This window comes from Cetorhinus maximus, chromosome 1 (assembly GCF_964194155.1).
Source record: "Cetorhinus maximus chromosome 1, sCetMax3.hap1.1, whole genome shotgun sequence".
Lineage (NCBI taxonomy): Eukaryota > Metazoa > Chordata > Chondrichthyes > Lamniformes > Cetorhinidae > Cetorhinus > Cetorhinus maximus.
Genome location: NC_135879.1, coordinates 184,456,834 through 184,476,635, shown reverse-complemented (window position 1 = coordinate 184,476,635; position 19,802 = coordinate 184,456,834). Strand labels below are relative to the sequence as shown.

The 19,802-nt window shown below is 41.7% G+C and overlaps 1 protein-coding gene across 3 annotated transcripts in view; it reads left to right on the top strand.

Moving 5' to 3' along the window:
• Positions 1-19,802, top strand: part of pik3c3 (phosphatidylinositol 3-kinase, catalytic subunit type 3) — a 126,538-nt gene that overhangs the window by 30,650 nt on the left and 76,086 nt on the right. For all 3 annotated transcript variants that reach the window (XM_078550696.1, XM_078550687.1, XM_078550706.1), the window contains 6 exons: positions 4,971-5,057; positions 5,228-5,323; positions 6,584-6,655; positions 9,073-9,177; positions 14,930-15,022; positions 15,586-15,771. In XM_078550696.1, the coding sequence (XP_078406822.1) occupies positions 4,971-5,057; positions 5,228-5,323; positions 6,584-6,655; positions 9,073-9,177; positions 14,930-15,022; positions 15,586-15,771 (639 nt within the window). The remainder of the gene's footprint in view (positions 1-4,970; positions 5,058-5,227; positions 5,324-6,583; positions 6,656-9,072; positions 9,178-14,929; positions 15,023-15,585; positions 15,772-19,802) is intronic.

Sequence of the window (19,802 nt, the reverse complement as noted above, 5' to 3'; positions counted from 1 at the left end):
ATATCTTCTGGCAATAGAAAATTAGGAACAGAAAGTAACCTGTTCATTTGAAATATGCTGGAGATTTGTCTGCTTTTGTTGCCTTGTTGAGCAGAGATCATCATCCTCTTATTTTGCAGCCCAGCCAATTTTGAGTTCTTTAATAGTTTTGGTGAAGCATTGGATAGGCATTAATGGACACGATTGTTACTTGCCCAAAAACAGGATACAAAGCATGTAAACTCAAGATGATCCTTTCATATAGCCAAATGGGTCTCCATCTGTTAGGACACCCATAATGTCAGATCTCCAGAAGACTATTTTCTCACCACAATGTTTTTCTCCTTCCTGGTCATGGTAATTAAAATTTTCAAATGATGCAAAAGTGGAGGGAGAGTATACTAAAGTACTTGCTTTCCTCCTCTTTCGGCCTGCCTCCCAACCTTTCAGAAAATAATGGCAAGTAGTTTTCAGGTAGGATATTTGCATAATAATGTAAGTCTGCAGGCTGCACAATGCAGTCGACAGATTTGAATACAAAATCTGTAGTATTAATTATGTTACTGTGTCTCCTGATGGCGATAAATGATTAATTGAACCATTATTTATAAATCCTGACACAGCCAGTTAAATACCTGCACCACATGCTCACACCAGTAAGGCTGCCTATTTTCATTTCCATAACATTGCTTGACTGTGCTCCTGCCCCAGCTCATTTTTAAAAAAATTCTTTTGTGAGATGTGGGTGTCACTGACAAGGCCAGCATTTATTGCCCAACCCCTCAGAAAATCTAGGTGTAAAATCAGTCTGGATGGAGCTAAGAAGCAATAAGGGACGGAAAACATTAATGGGAGATGTATATAGGCTTCCAAACAGTAGTGGGGAGGTAGAGAACGCCATTAAACGGGAAATTAGAGATGCATGTAACAAGGGTGCTACAGTAATCGGGTGATCTTAATCTGCATATAGACTGAGCAAACCAAATTAGTAATAATACTGTGGCGGATGAATTCATGGAATGTGTATGAGGTGGTTTTATTAGACCAGTGTGTCGAGGAACCAACTAGGGAACAGGCTACTCTAGATTTGGTATTGTGCAAGGAGAAGGGGTTAATTAATAATCCTGTTGTGCTGGGTCCTTTAGGGAACAGTGATAGAATTTTTCTTTAGGTTGGAAAGTGAAATAGTCCAATCCGAAAGTAGGGTCCTAAATCTAAACAAAGGAAACTACAAAGTTATGAGGAGTGAGTTGGCCAAGATAGATTGGGGAACTTCATTAAAAGGCATGACGGTGGATAGGCAATGGCTAATATTTAAGGAACGAATGAATGTATGCATTGCAACAGTTATACATTTCTTTCTGGCACAAAAACACGACAGGAAAAGTGGCCCAACCGTAGCTAACAGAAGAAATTAAGGATAGTATTAGATCCGAAGAGGTGTCATATACAGTTGCTAGAAAATGTAGCAAGCCTGAGGATTGGGAGCAGTTTAGAATTCAGCAAAGGAGGACCAAGAGATTGACTTAAAGGGGGAAAAATAGAGTATGAGACTAAATTCAATAAGATCATGGCTGATCCGCCCCAGGCCTCAACTCCTATTTCCAGCCAGCTCCTCGTAGCCCTCAAGTCCCCAATATTTCAAAAACCTATTCATCTCTATCCTCCACAACTTTGAGGTAGAGAATTCCAGACAATCACCAGCCTCTGAGAGAAGAAATTCCCTTGAATCTCAGTTTTAAATGAGTGTTCCCTTCCTCTGTAACTATGTCCCCTAGTTCGATATTCCCCACAAGTGGAAACATCTTCTCAACATCTACCCTGTCAAGCCACCTCAAAATCTTGTACAAGTCACTGAATACATTTAAGAAGGAAATAGATTTCTGGACTCTTAAAGGCATCAAGCGGTATGGGGAGAGAGCAGGAGTATGGCGTTGAGAGAGGATCATATTGAATGGCAGAGCAAGCTCGAAGGACCGAAGGACCTCCGCCTATTTTTCAGTTTCTGCGTTTCTAATTGCCCTTGAGAAGGTGGTGGTGAGTCGCTGCCTTGAACACCCGCAGCCCATGTGGTGCAGGTACAGCTACGATGCTGTTGGGAAGGAGTTTCAGGATTTTGATACAGCGACAGCGAAGGAATGGTGATATAGTTCCAAATCAGGAGTGTGTGTGTGTGTGGCTTGGAGGTGAACTTGCAGGTGGTAGTGTTCCCCTGCGTCTGTTGCCCTTGACATTGTAGATGGTAGTGGTCGTGGGTTTGGAAGGTGCTGCTTAAGGAGTCTTGGTGAATTCCTGCAGTGCATCTTGTAGATGGTACACACTGCTGCCACTGTTCTTTGGTGGTGAAGGGGGTGAATGTATGTGGAAGGGGTGCCAATTAAGCGGACTGCTTTGTCCTGGATGGTGTCAAGCTTCTTGAGTGTTGTTGGAGCTGCACTCATCCAGGCAAGTGGAGGGTATTCCATCACACTCCTGACTTGTGCTTTGTAGATGCTGGACAGGCTTTGGGGAGTCAGGAGGTGAGTTACTCACCGCAGGACTCCTAGCCTCTGACTTGCTATTGTTACCTCAGTATTTATATGGCTAGTCCAGTTCAGTTTCTGGTTAATGGTAACCCCCAGGATGTTGCTAGTGGAGGATTCAGCAATGGTAATGCCATTGAACATCAAGGTGCAATGGTTAGATTTCCTCTTAATAGAGATGGTCATTACCTGGCACTTGTGTGGCACAAATGTTACTTGCCACGTGTCAGCCCAAGCCTGGAGATTGCCCAGGCTTGCTGCATTAGGACACTGGCTGCTTCAGTATCTGAGGAGTCATGAATGGTGCTGAACATTGTGCAATCATCAGCGAACATCCCCACTTCTGACATTATGATGGAAGGAAGGCCATTGATGAAGCAGCTGAAGATGGTTGGGCCAAGGACACTACCCTGAGGAACTCCTGCAGTGATCTCCTGTAACTGAGATGATTGACCTCCAACAACCACTTTCCTTTGTGCTAGGTATGACTCCAGCCAGCGGAGAATTTTCCTCCTGATTCCCATTGACTCCAGTTTTGCTTGGGCTCCTTGATGCCACACTTGGTCAAATGCTGCCTTGATGTCATGGGCAGTCACTCTCACCTTGCCTCAAGTTCGGCCCTTTTGTCCATTTTGAACCAAGGCTGTAATGAGGTCAGATGCTGAGCGACCCTGGCAGAATGCAAACTGAGTGTCAGTGAGCAGGTTGTTGCTAAGCAAATGCTGCTTGATAGCACTGTTGATGATGCCTTCCATCACTTTACTGATGATGGAGAGTAGACTGATGGGGCAGTAATTGGTGGGGTTGGATTTGTCTTGCTTTTTGTGTGCAGGACATACCTAGGCAATTTTCTACATTGCCGGGCAGATGCCAGTGTTGTAGCTGTACTGGAATCACTTGGCTCGGGATGCGGCAAGTTCTGGAACACAAGCCTTCAGTACTATTGCCAGAATATTGTCAGGTCCCATAGCCTTTGCACTATGCAGTGCCTTCAGCTGTTTCTTGATATCACATGGAGTGAATCGAATTGGCTGAAGACTGGCACCTGTGATGCTGGGGACCTCTGGAGAAGGCCGAGATGGATCATCCACTTGGCACTTCTGGCTGAAGATTGTTGTGAATGCATCAGTCTGATGTACTGGACTTTTCCATCATTTGAGGATGGGGATATTTGTGGAGCCGCCTCCTCCAGTGAGTTGTTTAATTGACCACCACCATTCATGACTGATGTGGCAAGACTGCAGAGCTTTGATCTGATCCATTGGTTGTGGAATTGGTTAGCTCTATCACTTGCTGCTTATGCTGTTTGGCACACAGGTAGTCCTGTGTTGTAGCTTCACCAGGTTGACACCTCAATTATAGGTATGCCTGGCGCTGCTCCTGGCATGCCCTCCTGCACTCTTTATTGAACCAGGGTTGGTTTCCACCCACCACCTCCATGTTTGACCTATTGCCATACCATAAAATTTCATGGGCTCCGGAGTCGATGTTGAGGACTCCCAGGGTAACTCCCTCCTGACTGTATACCACTGTGTCGCTGGTGGGACAGGATGTACCAAGGCTGGTGATATTAGTGTCTGGGACATTGTTTGTAAGCTATAATTCAGTGAGTATGACTTTGTCAGGCTGTTGCTTGACTAGTCTGTGGGACAACTCAGCCCCCAGATGTTAGTTAGGAGGACTTTGCACGGTCAACAGGGCAAGGTGTGCTCTGCCATTTTCAGTGCCTCGGTCAAGGCTAGGTGGTCTGTCCGGTTTCATTCCTCATCGACTTTTCTGTAGCAGTTTGAAACAACTGTGTGGCCTGCTAGGCCATTTCAGAGTGAACCAATTGCTGTTGGTCTGGAGTCACGTGTAAGCCAGACCTGGCAAGGACAGCAAATTTCCTTCCCTAAAGTGCATCAGTGAAGATGGGATTTTATGACAATCGACAATGATTTCCTTATTTTTAATTCCAAATTTATTAATCGAATTCAAATTCCACCAGCTGCCGTGGCGGGATTTGAACCCCTGTCCCCAGAGCATAACCTGGGGCTCTGGATTACTAGCCCAGTGGCATTACCACCACACCAGCCCTTCATCTGTTGCTGAAACCCTCATCCGAGCCATTGTCATCTCCAGACCTGACTATTCCAATGCACTTCTGGCTGACTTTGCAAATTCCACCTAGCAAAAGTGTGAGGTCATTCAAAACTCTTCTGCCCATGTCCTAACTCGCTTCAAGCCCCATTCCCCCACCACCCCTCTATTTGTTGACCTATACTGGTTCAATTTCAAAATTTTGCTTGTTTTTAAATCCCTCCATGGTCAAGAATATTTCTGCTGAGCGCAGGTAAGTCATTTGCCCAGTTTGCTCACTCCTAGTTTCCCATGTCAAACTATTTTAGATTTAACTAATGATTTCAGACAAAATAAACATGATAAGATTGTGACACAGCTGATTTTAGTATGTTTTTCTTTCATTTAAAGCTCACCAAAGCACATCGTCAAGGTCACATGGTGAAGGTTGATTGGTTGGACAGGCTTACTTTTAGAGAGATAGAGATGATAAATGAGGTAAGCTGGATCTGAAAGAGCAGTGCTTTAATGAATTACATTAATTCTGCCTTTCTTTCGGTCCGAATGCCCATATTTTATTTGGTTGACTTGAAATTAAAGCTTAATTATTTTCATTTCAATATAAAAAATAACCTTTGTTATTTCACAAATCTTTCTCTTTGCTGCAGAGTGAAAAAAGAAGCTCTAATTTTATGTATCTCATGGTTGAATTTCCACGTGTTAAATCTGAAGACAAAGAGTACGGCATTGTTTATTATGAAAAGGTATGTTAGTGTTTTCTGTTGCATTTTGGCTGCAAATTATTTGTAATTATGTGAAAATGCTATTTTTTTTCTAAAATTAATTATCAGCAACCTTTTTGTTTTAAGATTGTGAGGTAATTGATTTTTTGTTTTATTAAGGTTACCAAAGTTTGTGGTGAATTTACGTACTGGATTTTCTTTTCGTTCCAAATGCTTGCACAAAAATGTTTTTGCCTCTAAGCATTAGCTATTTGAATAGATCTTGGTTCATTGTTTTTTTGGTTCTCAGTGGAAGTATAGACATTATTGTCTTTGTTTAAGTGTACTTTGTGTGAAATGTTTCTAAAAATCCAGAGTGTACGCTATTTGCAAATACCCGTTGTCATTCTTTTTTTCACAACCTTGAGATGTGAAAAGTAGTTGCTGCTGAAAAAATCTTGAGTGCATGAAGTAACTTGATGTGGATTGCTAGAACCTCTAAAAATTGGGCCTGAGTTTTTCAGGCAGCGGGTGGGCTCGGTGGGAGCAGGTGGGGGCATTCGCTGAGCTAATGGCCACCCTCCATTTTACATGGGCAGGCCAATTAAGACCCGCCCAACGTAATACGCGAGCTGTAGCACTCAGCATTACCTGTACGGGCAGGGGGAGAAGGGAGAGTCAGGGGCAGCGCTCTTTCACGTATGCGAGCGAAAGAGTGCTTCAACCTCCGAGGCACTGAGCTGCTTCAGAGATTGAATTGATGTTCAAAAAATTACATAAATGGTTGATACATGTATTTAATTTAGGAAATTTTTAAAATTTATTTCATTAAAGCTTTAGGAAACCTCATCCTGCTCGTAGATAAGGTTGCATGGGCAGCATTACTAATGACATCAATTACTTTCTTAATGGCCTTAATAGGCTGTTTACATATTGACGGATGCACGCCAGAATTGGCTATGCGCCCGCCGAACGAAATATCGCGGGACGCACACCCGGCGACGTCACGCGTCATTTTACGCGTCGGCGTGTTGGGCCCGCCCCCACATGCCGACTGAAAAATCCTGCCCCTTGTACCTAAAATGTATAAACCCTTGTTCAATTGGCGCATTGATTTCAGTTTATCAATTTCTTACCTAAGAAAACAACTGTACTTCCTATTTCAAGTCAATGTGTGTTGTGTCCTATATGGATGCCATTGCTAATGCTCAAACAATATTTGGAGAAATTCAATTTCTGACCATTTCTGTTGGTACTAATTCGACCAGTTGACTTTTATCTTATCAAATGTATTTTAACCAGGATGGTGATGAGTCATCTCCAAATCTAACAAGCTCAGAGATTGTCAAAGTTCCAGACCCTCAGATGTCAATGGTTCGTATGACTTGTAAATACATTACTATTTTTCTTATAAAAATTATTTCCTTTCTTAGAGAAATGTTTAAAGGGCTTTCAATCTGGATGCAACTTTCTGTGAAAGTTGATCAGTGATAGGGATGCTTGATAAATTGAAATGTTTGACAAGCTTGCACCTGTTGTGTACTGCTTCTAAAAATAAATTTAAAAAAAATAGTTCTGTCAACTATTTGCACAATTGCACATGAAATTTTTTGTGCTGGTTCGTGACAGACGTTATGTTTTGGAATATTCCCTCTACATTCAGAAACATAATATTAGGTTCCACGTGTATGCACCTTGCCACCACCTTTCTCAACATCTCCGCTGCCTCTGATTTGACTTGATGCATGTCCGCGTCAGGTATTGTATGAGCAGAAATTTCTTCCCGCCAAATATTGGAAAGACTGAAGCCACTATCTTTGGTTTCCACCTCAAACCATCCCTCTCCCTCAGCATTACCTTTGGCTGAACCAGACTGTTTACAACCGTGGTATTCTGTTTGACCCTAAGCTGAACATGTGATTTCAAATCATCTCCCTCATCAAGACCATTTATTTCCACATCTGTGACATTTTTGCCTCTGCTTCAGCTCATCTGCTGCTGCAAACCTCATCCATGCCTTTGCTCCTTCTGAATCCATCTATTCCAACTCCCTGCTGGCTAGCCTCCTGTATGCCATAAACTTAGACTCCTCCAGAACTCTGCTGCCTTTGTTCTTGCTCACACCCAAGTCCTGTTCACCCATCACCCCGTCTGCTCACTGCCCTACATTGGTTCCCGGTCTGTCAATGTCTCTCTTTTTTAAAATCTCACCCCTATTTTCAAATCCCTTCCTAACTCTGGAAACCCCCTACAACCACCCAGGTTTCAATGCCCCTCCAGTTCTTGTCGCTTAAGCACTCCCACTTTTTTACTCCATCATTGGAAGCTGTCCCTTTAGCTGTTTAGGCCCTAAGCTTTGGGATGCTGTCCCTAATCTTTTCTACCTGTCTTTCCTCCTTTCTACGTCGCTCCTTCAAACCCACCTCTTTGAATAAACTTTTGTTTACCTCATCTAAAATCTCCTTAAATGGCTCAGTATCAGAGTTTTTTTTGATTATTGCTCCCGTGAGTTACCTTGGAAATTTTGTTCTGTTAACGATTTACTGTTATATAACACCTTTTAAGTTGGGTATATCCACTGAAATTAGCACTGTAATGCAGCAGGTGACAAGTTGACTTTGTAAAAATTGAATTTGATTAACATGAGCTACTATCATAACTGTCTCCAACTAGTAGAGGCTGGACCTATAATGACTTTTGTGAAATTAATACTTTGTGCACTAAAGCATGCTTTGCCTGTGGTTGGGGACATTCCATATTGTTTGATTGTATTCAAGTCAACTTCGCTATATATTGTGGTGTAATCTGTGGTCAAAGCTTGTATGTTTGATATAGACCCTCATTGAAAAGGGAAACCAAGAAAGGAAACTGACCCTCTCAGTTTTCTGTGAAACTGAGATTGGAAACCAAAACTTCTGGGGAGATTGAACCTGGTGGAAATCATATATGAGGACACAGAGCCCTCAGAGCTTGGTGAAATTTTGAGTGTGGTAGAGACAAGCTGAAGAAGATGAAATACACAGTTGCTGTTTCTGTTACTTGACGGTAACATTGGTGGATCTATGCCATCTAGACAGGGTTGAGGAGGTTCTGAAAACGTGTGCCATTTTTTGGTGAAAATTGCAGCCATGGAACTCCGGTTGGTTGTGTACTGCTATCAGCTGGGGTTCAGGCTATGTCCTAGAAGGAGAAGAGCTGAAATTCTTTGTGAGGGAGACTGAGATTTGGAGGACTATGCAACTGAGTTTGATGACCTACATGCTGAGTAGACTGCTGAGCCAATTCATAAGATCTGTCTTAAGCTGTATCTGCCATTTAATGGGTAATTTATCGTTTATAATTGACCACAATTTGCTGTTAATTCATGTTTACTGTGTTGATGTTGAATTTTTAAAGCATCAGAGGTTATCTAAGTATTTAGTGTTTGCTTTGCTTGACTCTTGTATAGTAAGAATTCTTATGTTTTTAATTGTCGAATCTTGTGGCTTTATTCTTTCAGTAAATAACTGGGAGTTCGGAATTCTTCTTTTTCTGAAAAAAAGGTTACTGCACTCGCCCATGACTGAAACAGCACCTAGCCTGCAATTGCTCTCCCTGCACTGGAAGTACTTCCAGTTGACAGAGCTTGAACTAGTGTTCATTCCCCTGCACTAATGTACCTCAACTTGATGAACACATAAAGTTCACAAAATATTTTAAAGGCTTTGAGTACTTCAATTTAAACATCCAATTTGTTGCATCTTGGCCAGTCTAAATCGGGAACCTGAGTAATAAATTCATTTTAACCACAGGAGAATTTAGTAGAAAGCAAGCATCATAAACTTGCTCGAAGTTTGAGAAGTGGACCTTCTGACCATGATCTGAAGCCAAATGCTGCTACCCGTGACCAGCTTAATGTAAGTACAAATAATGAAAACTTTTTGTCTAGAAAAGACATCTAAAAATATTGAACATTTGCTTTGTAAATATCATTTGGTACTTTGATTTATTATATTTGGTAGAACATTAATTCTGATCTTAAACCTGTGCCTTACTTGCATTTTTAGTTAAGTGAACAAATTACCTTTTTTGTTTATTCTTAACTGTAAACAAAAGGATTTTTATACTGTTAACTTCTTTGTATATTTGAACATATTAGATAACTGAATTCATGAAAGATCGTTGTCTCGTATTACTAAGATTGGTGCCTTGAATTCCGAATCCTTGAAGCCAATTCCTAACTATATTTTGTTTTTTTTTTAATACATTTGGCCACTACTGAAGATGTAATTTCTGTTTACAAAAGCTTAAATATTTTCTGAAAGCTTAACCTTGCTGCAAGATGTTTGACACCATGGGTCAAATGCTTCCTTCTGATGTTTGACAAAACTGAAATTTATGATTGCCTAATACTTATAGAGTGTCTAGGAATAAGATCCATTCCCTAAAGCCTTACTTGTGATAATGTAACATTAGTTCAAAATCTGTATTTGTTGTCTTGTAGTTTGTGAAGCTTAATGATTTCCTTCAACTAATAAAGAATATTAATGGGTCAGTGAGAAAACTTGTGGAAATTAAAATGAGAATATCAGCCAAGACTGGGATTTAAGGATTATGGAACCACTGATTGATGATCCCTAAGTACTGGTGTGCATCATGGCCAGCATTACAGCATTTGCTGAAATCATTTTAACTTCTGGGATTTCATACTGTGCGTGTTGGCTGGAAGGAACCCCGAACCATACTTAAATTAACAATTTAGATTTGAACACTTTAAGTCTTGTCATAGGCAGAGACTGATGAATGTGGGCAGTGATCAGTATACAGATGTTCTGTCTCTAGAATGTGTGTTTGAATTAGGTCATAACTATCCAAAGTAACTACATTGAAGAATAGAGTCTGTTACGTTTGTCCTTAAAAACGTTTGTCCTTAAAAACGTTTGTCCTTAAAAACGTTTGTCCTTAAAAACGTTTGTCCTTAAAAACGTTTGTCCTTAAAAACGTTTGTCCTTAAAAACGTTTGTCCTTAAAAACGTTTGTCCTTAAAAACGTTTGTCCTTAAAAACGTTTGTCCTTAAATACGTTTGTCCTTAAATACGTTTGTCCTTAAATACGTTTGTCCTTAAATACGTTTGTCCTTAAATACGTTTGTCCTTAAATCTAACTGTTTACCCCTCCATCCTTGCAAACTGCCTTCCCATTGCCAACCTCCCTTTCCCCTCCAAAGTCCTTAAAAGTGCAGTCACCTCCCAAAGTCCTCCTTTTCCGGAATTCCATGTTTGAATCCCTCCAAACAGGTTTCCACCTCTGCCACTGGACCTAAATGGCATTATCAAAGTCACAAACGACATCCTATGTGACTGAAAAAGTAAACTATTCCTCCTCACTCATGTTATCCTGTCTGTAGCCTTTGAAGCAGTTGACCACACCATCCTCCTCCAGTGTCTCTCCATCATTGCCCAACTGAGTAGGACTATATTCTCCTAATTTTATCCTTGCCTATCTAGCTGTAAACAGAGAATCACTTGCAATGACTTCTCTTTATGCTCCTGCACTGTTACCACCTCCTATTTCTCATCCGCTTGCTGTCCCTTGGTGACATCATCTGAAACTGCGGTATCAATTTCCACATGTACACTGATGTCACCCAGCTTTACCTTTCAACAATCTCTCTCAATTTTTTCATTGCCTCTAAATTGTCAGACTCCTTGTCCAACATTCAGTACTGGATGAGCAGAATTTTCTTCCCAACTAAATATTGGGCAGACCGGTCCTCACCACAAACTCCATTCCTAGGCACTTGTTTGATACCGAACCAGACTGTTCGTAACCATGGTGAGATAACTGACCACAAGCTGAGCTTCCAAGTACATATCTGCACCAAGACCAAGGCTGCTCATTTATACGTCTGCAACATCGCCTGACTTAAAACCTCCCTCAGCTCATATGCTTCTGAAATTCTGATCCATTCCTTTGTTGCCTCTAGGCTTGACTATTCCAGCACATTCCTGGCCATCCTCCCACATTATGTACTCTAAACTTGAGGTTGTCCAAAAATTTGCTGTTAACATCCTAACTCGCGCCAAATCAAGTTCAACTATCACCCTTGTGCTTGCTGACTTACATTTGGCTCCGAGTTAGGCAAGGTCACAATTTTAGATTTTAAAATTCTTATCCCTCTATGGCCTCACCTTCCTCCCCCCGCCCCCCCTCCCCAATCTCTGTAACCTCCTTCAATCCCACAACCCTCCAGGATATTTGCACTCCTCGAATCCTGGCCTTTTACTGATTTTAATCATTCCACCATTGATGTTTGTGCGTTCAGCTACCCAGTCCTGAAGCTCTATGATTTCTTCCTCTCTTTCCTCCTCTAAGACGCTCCTTAAAAACCTACATCTGACCGGCTTTTGTTCACCTACCCTCATTTCCTTATGTGGCTTTGTGTCATATTTTGTTCAATGCTCCTGTGAAATGCCTTGGTGTGCTTTACCATGTTAACAATGCTATATAAATAAAAGCTGTAGTGTGCACAAGATTATTCTGGGCAGTTTTGCTATTCTAAGGGTGTCTGCTACAGGAAATGGAAAAGTTTACACTGGTGCAATCTTCTTTTGTGTGGCTAGATAAAGAGCAACAATTATAATTTTATATCAAGGTGGTCATGCCAGGAAATTATGTCAGTGGCAGTGTATATTACTGTAATAGCTCCTTCGTATCTGAGTCGGGCATTGAGTCGTTATGTGTTCCATGGTCTGTTCTGGGTGACCACAGTTGCACACAGGAAAGATTTTAATTTTCCATTTGTGCATCAGGTATCCGCATCTGCCATGGTTTATACAGATGCGATTTAGAGATGCCCATGATATTCGTAGGAGGTTGAAACCAGGGATCTTCTGTGTCAGGTCTTTCACAAAGTGTTTGTTCCTGACTTCTTGTGAGGGCCATTCATTTTTCCAAGCTTCTTCAAGGTTGAAATCGCATTGCCTGAGGTTGTGAGCTCTGGTCCAAAAGGGCTTATGTGACTTCAAGTGGCGATGAGGGACATTAGTGAGGTACTGGTGGATGGGGAGGCATTTGTTTTCCTCGATTTGCTGAGCTTCGCAGAGGGTTGCTGCGTTGTGGAACGGTAGGGGAATGTGTGCCAGCAGGGTAGTCAGGATGTTGGGGTGGGTTGGAAGATGGCAGCCTTCACGTAGCCCATTCCTTTGACTGAAATCACAACAAATACCATCAAACTGGTGACTGAGCATCGATCAACGATCTCCCAGCGTTCAGAGCAGCAACTCGAGACTGGTGCATTATGATGGCATAATAAAGCTTACTGTGTGTGTGGCTAAGCTACAAATACTCAATACTGAGATTCAGAATGAAATTGCTCTCAACAGGTACCGATTTGACTCTGGGCACACTTGGGGTGAAAGCTTCACTCCAGTGCTCGAGTACGTAATCCACGCTAACGCTAAACATGGAGCACTGAGGGAGTTCTGCATTGTCAGGACTCCTGTCTTTTGAATAGATTTAAACTGAAGCCCTCTCTGTCTGTTCAGAAGAAGAGCAATGAGTTTTCATGTCTTGGTCAACATTTATCCCTCCATCAATATCATAAATTAACTTGGCAGCTATTTTATTTCCTGTCCCTTGCTATGCATAAATTGGCTGCAAGAGGAATTCATTGGCTGTGAAGTGCTTTGGGCCCTCCTGAGAATGTGAAATACATTATATAATGCAAGTTTATTGCTCTCTTTTCCCTAACTAGATCATTTTATTCTCCATTTTCCTTTTGGATGCATATCCTAAATCACTTCTTTAATTAAATTCTTGCGTTTGAACATTCCTGGGAAGGCTGTTATTTATTGCCCGTTCCTAGTTGCCTGTGAAGATGTGGTTGAGCCATATATAGATCAGACCATGCAAGACAGCAAATTTAATTCCTTCCATAGCATTAGTGAACTAGTTATTTTTTTGACAACCTGATAGATTCATGGACACTTTTATAGGTTAAAAAAAACCGCCTATAATGGTAATTCTCATTGCTGTGGTGGGATATGAACTCGCCACATTCTCTGGATTATTAGTTCAGGCTTTTGGATTACTATTGCCTCAACCAGTAATAATGTTTTTTTTAAATATGTTAGTTTGTGGTAGCTACAATATTTGTTTTAGTCAAATAGCACCATGTTTTGTACTTCTAGCTGTTACAGAATTCTTCTGTCCATGTAAGTGCTTTGCGTGTAAATCGAGTTTGAGAATGTGATGTGAATAGCTTTCTTCTCACTTGCTCCAAATGAGCTTTTGAGCATTTTATAATGCGGTTCTGACAGTGCATTAGAATTGTATGTCATACGGTGTCAGCTCGTGCTGCTTCAAGATGCCTCCTGCAATAGAGGATCTTTCTTTATATTTATATTACAAGCTTAGTAGAAATCACTTTGCAGTAGCAGTAAAGTAACAGTATAAAAGTAGCCATGTGACTTATTGGAATGTTCAAATTTACTGCCTAGAAGTTTGGGTATATTGGATTGATGCTTTTATATTGTTTTTAACACAATTGAGTGGCCAATGGCAAAAGTACAACAATCCGTTGAGCTAGCTATTTAACTTAAATAGCTATGGGAAATTTATACGAGAAATGCTTGAATGGCCAAAAGGATAGTAAATGGTGCTCTGCATCTTGGTAATGCCAGGCTTTAAGAATGATTAACATTTCCTGCTGCTGGTTGCTGACACTATAACATTCACTGGCATGTTGAAACAATTTCTTTGTCCTGGGTAATGTAGTTGTGAACTGATCAGTACCCTTTTTAGAAAGTAGTCTGTCACCAAAGTTGTGTTGTTGTTGCTCTTGACATTACTGGCAGCAGCGTGCTAATGTTGCTGCTTGATTCGAGGAAATGGTCCAGTGTTTCTACTTGAAGTTGAAATAGCTCTGTTGCTGACAATAGATATGCTTGCTGTGCAGATCAGTTCAGATGTTCCTGCTACTGTAGCCTTGGAACATGAGGATTTACACTTTGGCCAGGCACTCTTGCTTTTTCTTCTTATCCCAAAGTGGGTTTCTTAAAGCACCTATGCTGTTGTGTGGACTGAAACAATTAAATTGAGCTTTATTTTGATAATGCAATGTGGTGCTCTTTTTCCATTTTGAATCACTAAAAACTCAATGCCACGTTTTTGTAGAGGATGTTATTAACCCAATGTGGGATTGAAGTTCTGCATGGGCAAAATTGTATATTTGAGTCAGCTTTGTGTGTTGATGTGGCTCAGTCTCAACCGGAATCTTGGCAGTGTGGGAGAGGGAGTAACCTTACATCATCATTTCAGCACCGAGAATGTCTAAAGTAGAAAGGTAACCTGTTCTCTTGTATGAACAACCCTCACTGCAAAATTATTTTTTCAATGTCTTAAAGGATCACGGTAAGAATTTTCATTTTTACACCTGTTTCATACAGTACTTTTAGGTGTACCTACACCACATGGCCTGTAGTGGTTCAAGAAGGCCGCTCACCACCAACCTTTCAAGGGCAGCTGGGGATTAGGCGACAAATACTGGCCTAGCCACCCACATCCTGTGAAAAAAATGTATTCAAAGTTTGAGTAACAAGCTTGATAGAACTTATTCTACTACGTACTTCAAAGTTTCTAAGAAGCCACATTTTTTTTCTTTTCCAGACTATTTTAAATTATCCTCCCACTAAGTTACTGTCTTCTGAAGAGCAAGATCTTGTATGGAAATTTAGATATTACCTCACCAACCAAGAAAAGGTAAATTTTTTATAATGTACTTGTTAGTTGCAAAAGGTTCAGAAGCCACTGTTATTTCATGTAATCATGTAATTTCATGACTACTCTAATTCAATGCATTCAATAATTTAAGTGCAGTAATTTCAAATTATTAGTTGTAGACTGTAGTTTCGATAATATAATTTTTATTGCCATTACAATTCTTGGGCAAATTGACTGAATCAGCATATTTATGATGCATATGTTTTCAAACAATGTAAGGAAATGTGTTGCTGAAATAACTTCCTGCTAGCACTAGGTGCTTGAAATTGGTCATGTATAATACCTAATCTGTACAATAATATCCAATCATAATACTGTATCTTGAATGATTTCTACAACAGTCAAATCAATTTTTGCAGTATTTATCAGAGTGTCCAGCCCCAGTTATTTGATAATAAGTTAGTATTTGAGTGATTTGGATATCAAGGATATTTACCATTGCTCATGAAACTTGCAGTAGTAGTTTGCATCCACATGACCGGTAAGGAACTGCAAAACTTGACTTGCAAAACTGCTTCGCTAAATGTAGTTCTCTTTTGTAGGCTTTGACTAAATTTTTAAAGTGTGTAAACTGGGACTTGGCCCAAGAAGCTAAACAAGCCTTGGAGTTGCTAGGAAAGTGGAAACCAATGGATGTGGAAGATGGTCTTGAGTTGCTTTCCTCCCAATTCACTAATCCAACTGTAAGGCGGTATGCTGTTGCTAGGTTGCAACAAGCTGATGATGAGGTAAGAATGTTGTAGACTAAATAAAAGTAAACTCTTGTTGTGGGATCTATTATGAATGTGATAATTGATTCATAATAAATTGCACAGCTTCATGCACTTGTAACTGATAAGAAACTTTGGAGTTCATGCTAAAAATAATGAAATATGTTATCATGAAGCCTGCATTGAAAGTTCTAATTTCTAATGCATTTTTTCTATATATGTGATATTTTCTAGGTGGGTTTTATAACTAATTTGCCAAACTTTGTGAACAAGGGAAACTGAAAGACTCAATTCCAGTCAGCTGCCATTGTGTCTCTTTGTAACTGGCAGCATATTGGCAGTGATACAGGACCAAGTTGTAGAGCCTGGTGGAGTTCTTGGAAAGAAATCTTTTGAGTGTGAGGTTCCTTGTTGCTGCTCACAGTTTTGGTTAGCAAGGCTCATGTAATTTCTGCAAGTGCCATGTTACATGAGGGCAAATATGACTAGTTTACAGTCGAGTGGAACATTTCTATTTTGTGTAGGCCAGTGGAACTCTACACTGGAAGGTTGGTGGCCAAATTAATTATGTGCAACTGCAGTGAATAAAAATGACCACTTCTAAAGCCATTGTGATCCTGATTGAGGCCTCCAATTGACGAAACTAAAGATATGGTGAGAAACATGCCAAGAAGTACTGGATATTCACAGCAGCTTTCTTGCCTGATTGTGTCAAAGGCTTTGTTCACAGTACTTGTGCTGAGGGGTAATTTCCACAACTTTTAGAGGTTTGTATGTCTGATCTCTGCTTTGGACCTCTAACCTGCCGCTCTGCAGGAGAGAGGGGATGAGCAGAGGGATGCAGCTCACGAGGCAATACCTGCAACACAGTGTACAAGCAGAGGATAAGCTGTCCTGACATGTTGAAACATGAGTAGCTCAGGAGGCTTAGGGCCTTGGTTTGGGTGGTGACACACATTTGCATCCTGCTGCAAATAGGTCTACTGTCTAATGGACTTGCTGGCTACACTTTACCATGGCCATCAAAGTCACCATCCCCATCAACTTCTTTTTCTTCTGACACTTTTCCAGGTGTCAGCCAGGGATATTTGCAGGATCCCTGTTGCTTGTCCACAAACACATTAGACAAATTATTGATGTTTGCTGGGGCGGGAAATTATGTCAACTTTGCCATTGATGCCATCGAAGCAAACAGGTGCTTATGTTTGCAGTTCTAACTGGCATCCCACAGCTACAGGACAACATTGACTGCATGTTTGTGGTAATTAATGCACCCCCGGATCACCCAAGGTTATTCAACAACTGCCAGACTATTCCACTCCATCAATGCGCAGCTAGTGCGCAGCCACAAAAAATGTTTATGTAGATATGCACAGGATTCTCAAGCAATTGCCATGATACTTTCATCCTGCAGCAACACATCTTTCCTAATCTCTTTGCACCATTAAGCAGACCCACCAGGTGGTTCCTGGGAGAACACTTAATACATGGCTGATAATACTGATGAGATACTTGGCAACAAGGTCTAAGAATGATACACTGAAAGCCATATGCCAAGCAGATGTGTCAAGAACAAGCCAAACACATGTTGAAGATGTGCTTCAGGTGCCTGGGCCTATCTGGAGATGCCCTTCAGTACACACCAACCAGGATCTCCAGGATGAATGCCTTGTGCAGTGATATGCACAGCGTTGTACAGTAGTGAGTTTTGTACCTGCAGGAGACACGAGGTGCAAAGCAGGAAGACTCTTCAGGTGATTCTAAGAAGGTGGAACATGAAGTTTCCAAGGCACCAGCAGTGCCTGAGATGCTGTCATTTTTGCAAAGTTCACTTAGGCTCCACCAGTCCACCCATCTGACAGCCACGTGCAAAAGCCACTACTCAGCCACAGCACAAAGTAGTCTTGCAAACAACCAAGCACCCCTTTCACGGCTCCCCTTCAGCATTAATTCTTGTATTGCCATTTGTCATAAGTGAAAAGGCCACTTACCAGACAGCAGCCAAAGATGGGCAACATGGTAAAATGTTGGAAACAAATGTGTATGTGGCTCAAAAAATAAAGAAATTTAACATACTAATATGATATAATACACCCATGTGCATACACTCTTGCAACTACAAATTTTTCTCTCTAGCGCTTCTACAAGGTAGAATCCCTGTGGCTTTCGCACGGGTAGAGGCAGGCTGCTCAGATCCCTTCCCTGACTGCTGAGATGTTCTTGGCTGACATCCTCTGGGTTTTGGTGCCCATGAGGGCCACAGCTAAAGTCTGTTCCACTTATACCTGTGCAAGAGCAGACTTGGCCATCGGGACACATAGCAGAATATGGGCGCTGATTGGAAGGGGCAGTGGATGATAAGTGGAACCTCTTTGTGTTGAGTTACAACTTCCATGTACCATTTCACCATCATCCTTTTCATGGCCCATCCAAAGCTCCCTGCGAGAAAGGTGTGGGTACAGTCCCCACTGAATACTTTGTTTCAGTCTTCACAATGGAAAAGGACAAGGCAGGTATAGACCTCAGGGTGGAGGACTGTGAAACGTTAGAGGAAATTAACATCAAGAGAGAGGAGATTTTAGCGGCCTTAAAAGTGGATAAATCCGCAGGCCTGGATGAGATGTATCCCAGGCTGTTGAGGGAGGCAAGGGAAGCGATATCAGGGGCCCTGACAGTAATTTTCAAATCCTCTCTGGCCGCAGGTGAAGTGCCAGAAGACTGGAGGACTGCTAACATTGTCCCATTATCAAAAGAGGGAGGAAGGGCTAGACCAGGAAATTACAGGCCAGTCAGCCTAACCTCAGTGGGGAAGTTACTAGAATGAATTCTGAGGGACAGAATATATCTGCACTTAGAGAGAGACAGATTAATCAGGGATAGTCAACAGGGAAGTTAAGGGAAGGTCCTGTTTGACAAGTTGGATTGCATTTTTTGAGATAACCAGGAGTGTTGTTGAGGGTAATGCATTTGATGTGGTCTATATGGGCTTTAGCAAGGCTTTTGAGAAGGCCCCTCATGGCAGACTGGTCAAGATAGTAAGAGCCCATGGGATCCAAGGCAAACTGGCACGTTAGATCCAAAATTGGCTGAGAGGCAGGAATTAGAAGGTGATGGTAGAGGGATGTTTCTGTGACTGGAAGCCTGTTTCCAGTGAGGTTCTGCAGGGCTCGGTGCTGGGGTCCTTGCTGTTTGTGGTGTACATAAATGGTTTGGACTTAAATGTAGGGGGTATGATCAAGAAGTTTGCAGATGACAAGAAAATTGATAGGTTGTTAAATAGTGAGGAGGATAGCCATAAACTGCAGGAGGAAAGCAATGGACTGGTCAGTTGGGCAGAGCAGTGGCAAATGAAATTCAACCTGGAAAAATGTGAGGCAATGCACTTGGGGAGGGCTAACAAGGCAAGGGATTACACTGAAGAAACTGAACTGGACTAACCATATAATACTGTGGCTGCAAGAACAGTTCAGAGGCTAGTAATTGTGCGACGAGTAACTGACTCCCCAAAGCCTATCCACCATACTACAAGGCACAAGTCAGGAGAGTGATGGAATACTCCCCACTTGCCTGGATGAGTGCAGCTCCCACAACACTGAAGAAGCTGGACAACGCCCAGGACAAAGCAGCCCGCTTGATTGACACCACATGCACAAACAATCACCCCTTCCACCATCGACGCACAGTAGCAGCAGTGTGTACCATCTACAAGATGCACTCCAGGAATTCACCAAGGCTCCTTTGAGAGCACCTTCCAAACCCACGACCACTACCACCTAGAAGGACAAGGGCAGCAGATAGTTGGGAACACCACCACCTGGAGGTTCTCTTCCTAATAACTCACCATCCTGACTTGGAAATATAACGCCGTTTCTTTACTGTCGCTGGGTCAAAATCCTGGAACTCCCTTCCTAAAAGCACTGTGGGTGTACCTACACCACATGGACTGCAGCTGTTCAAGAAGGCAGCTCACCACCACCTTCTAAAGGGCAATTAGGGATAGGCAATAAATGCTGGCACAGCTAGCGAAGCCCACATCCTGTGAATGAATT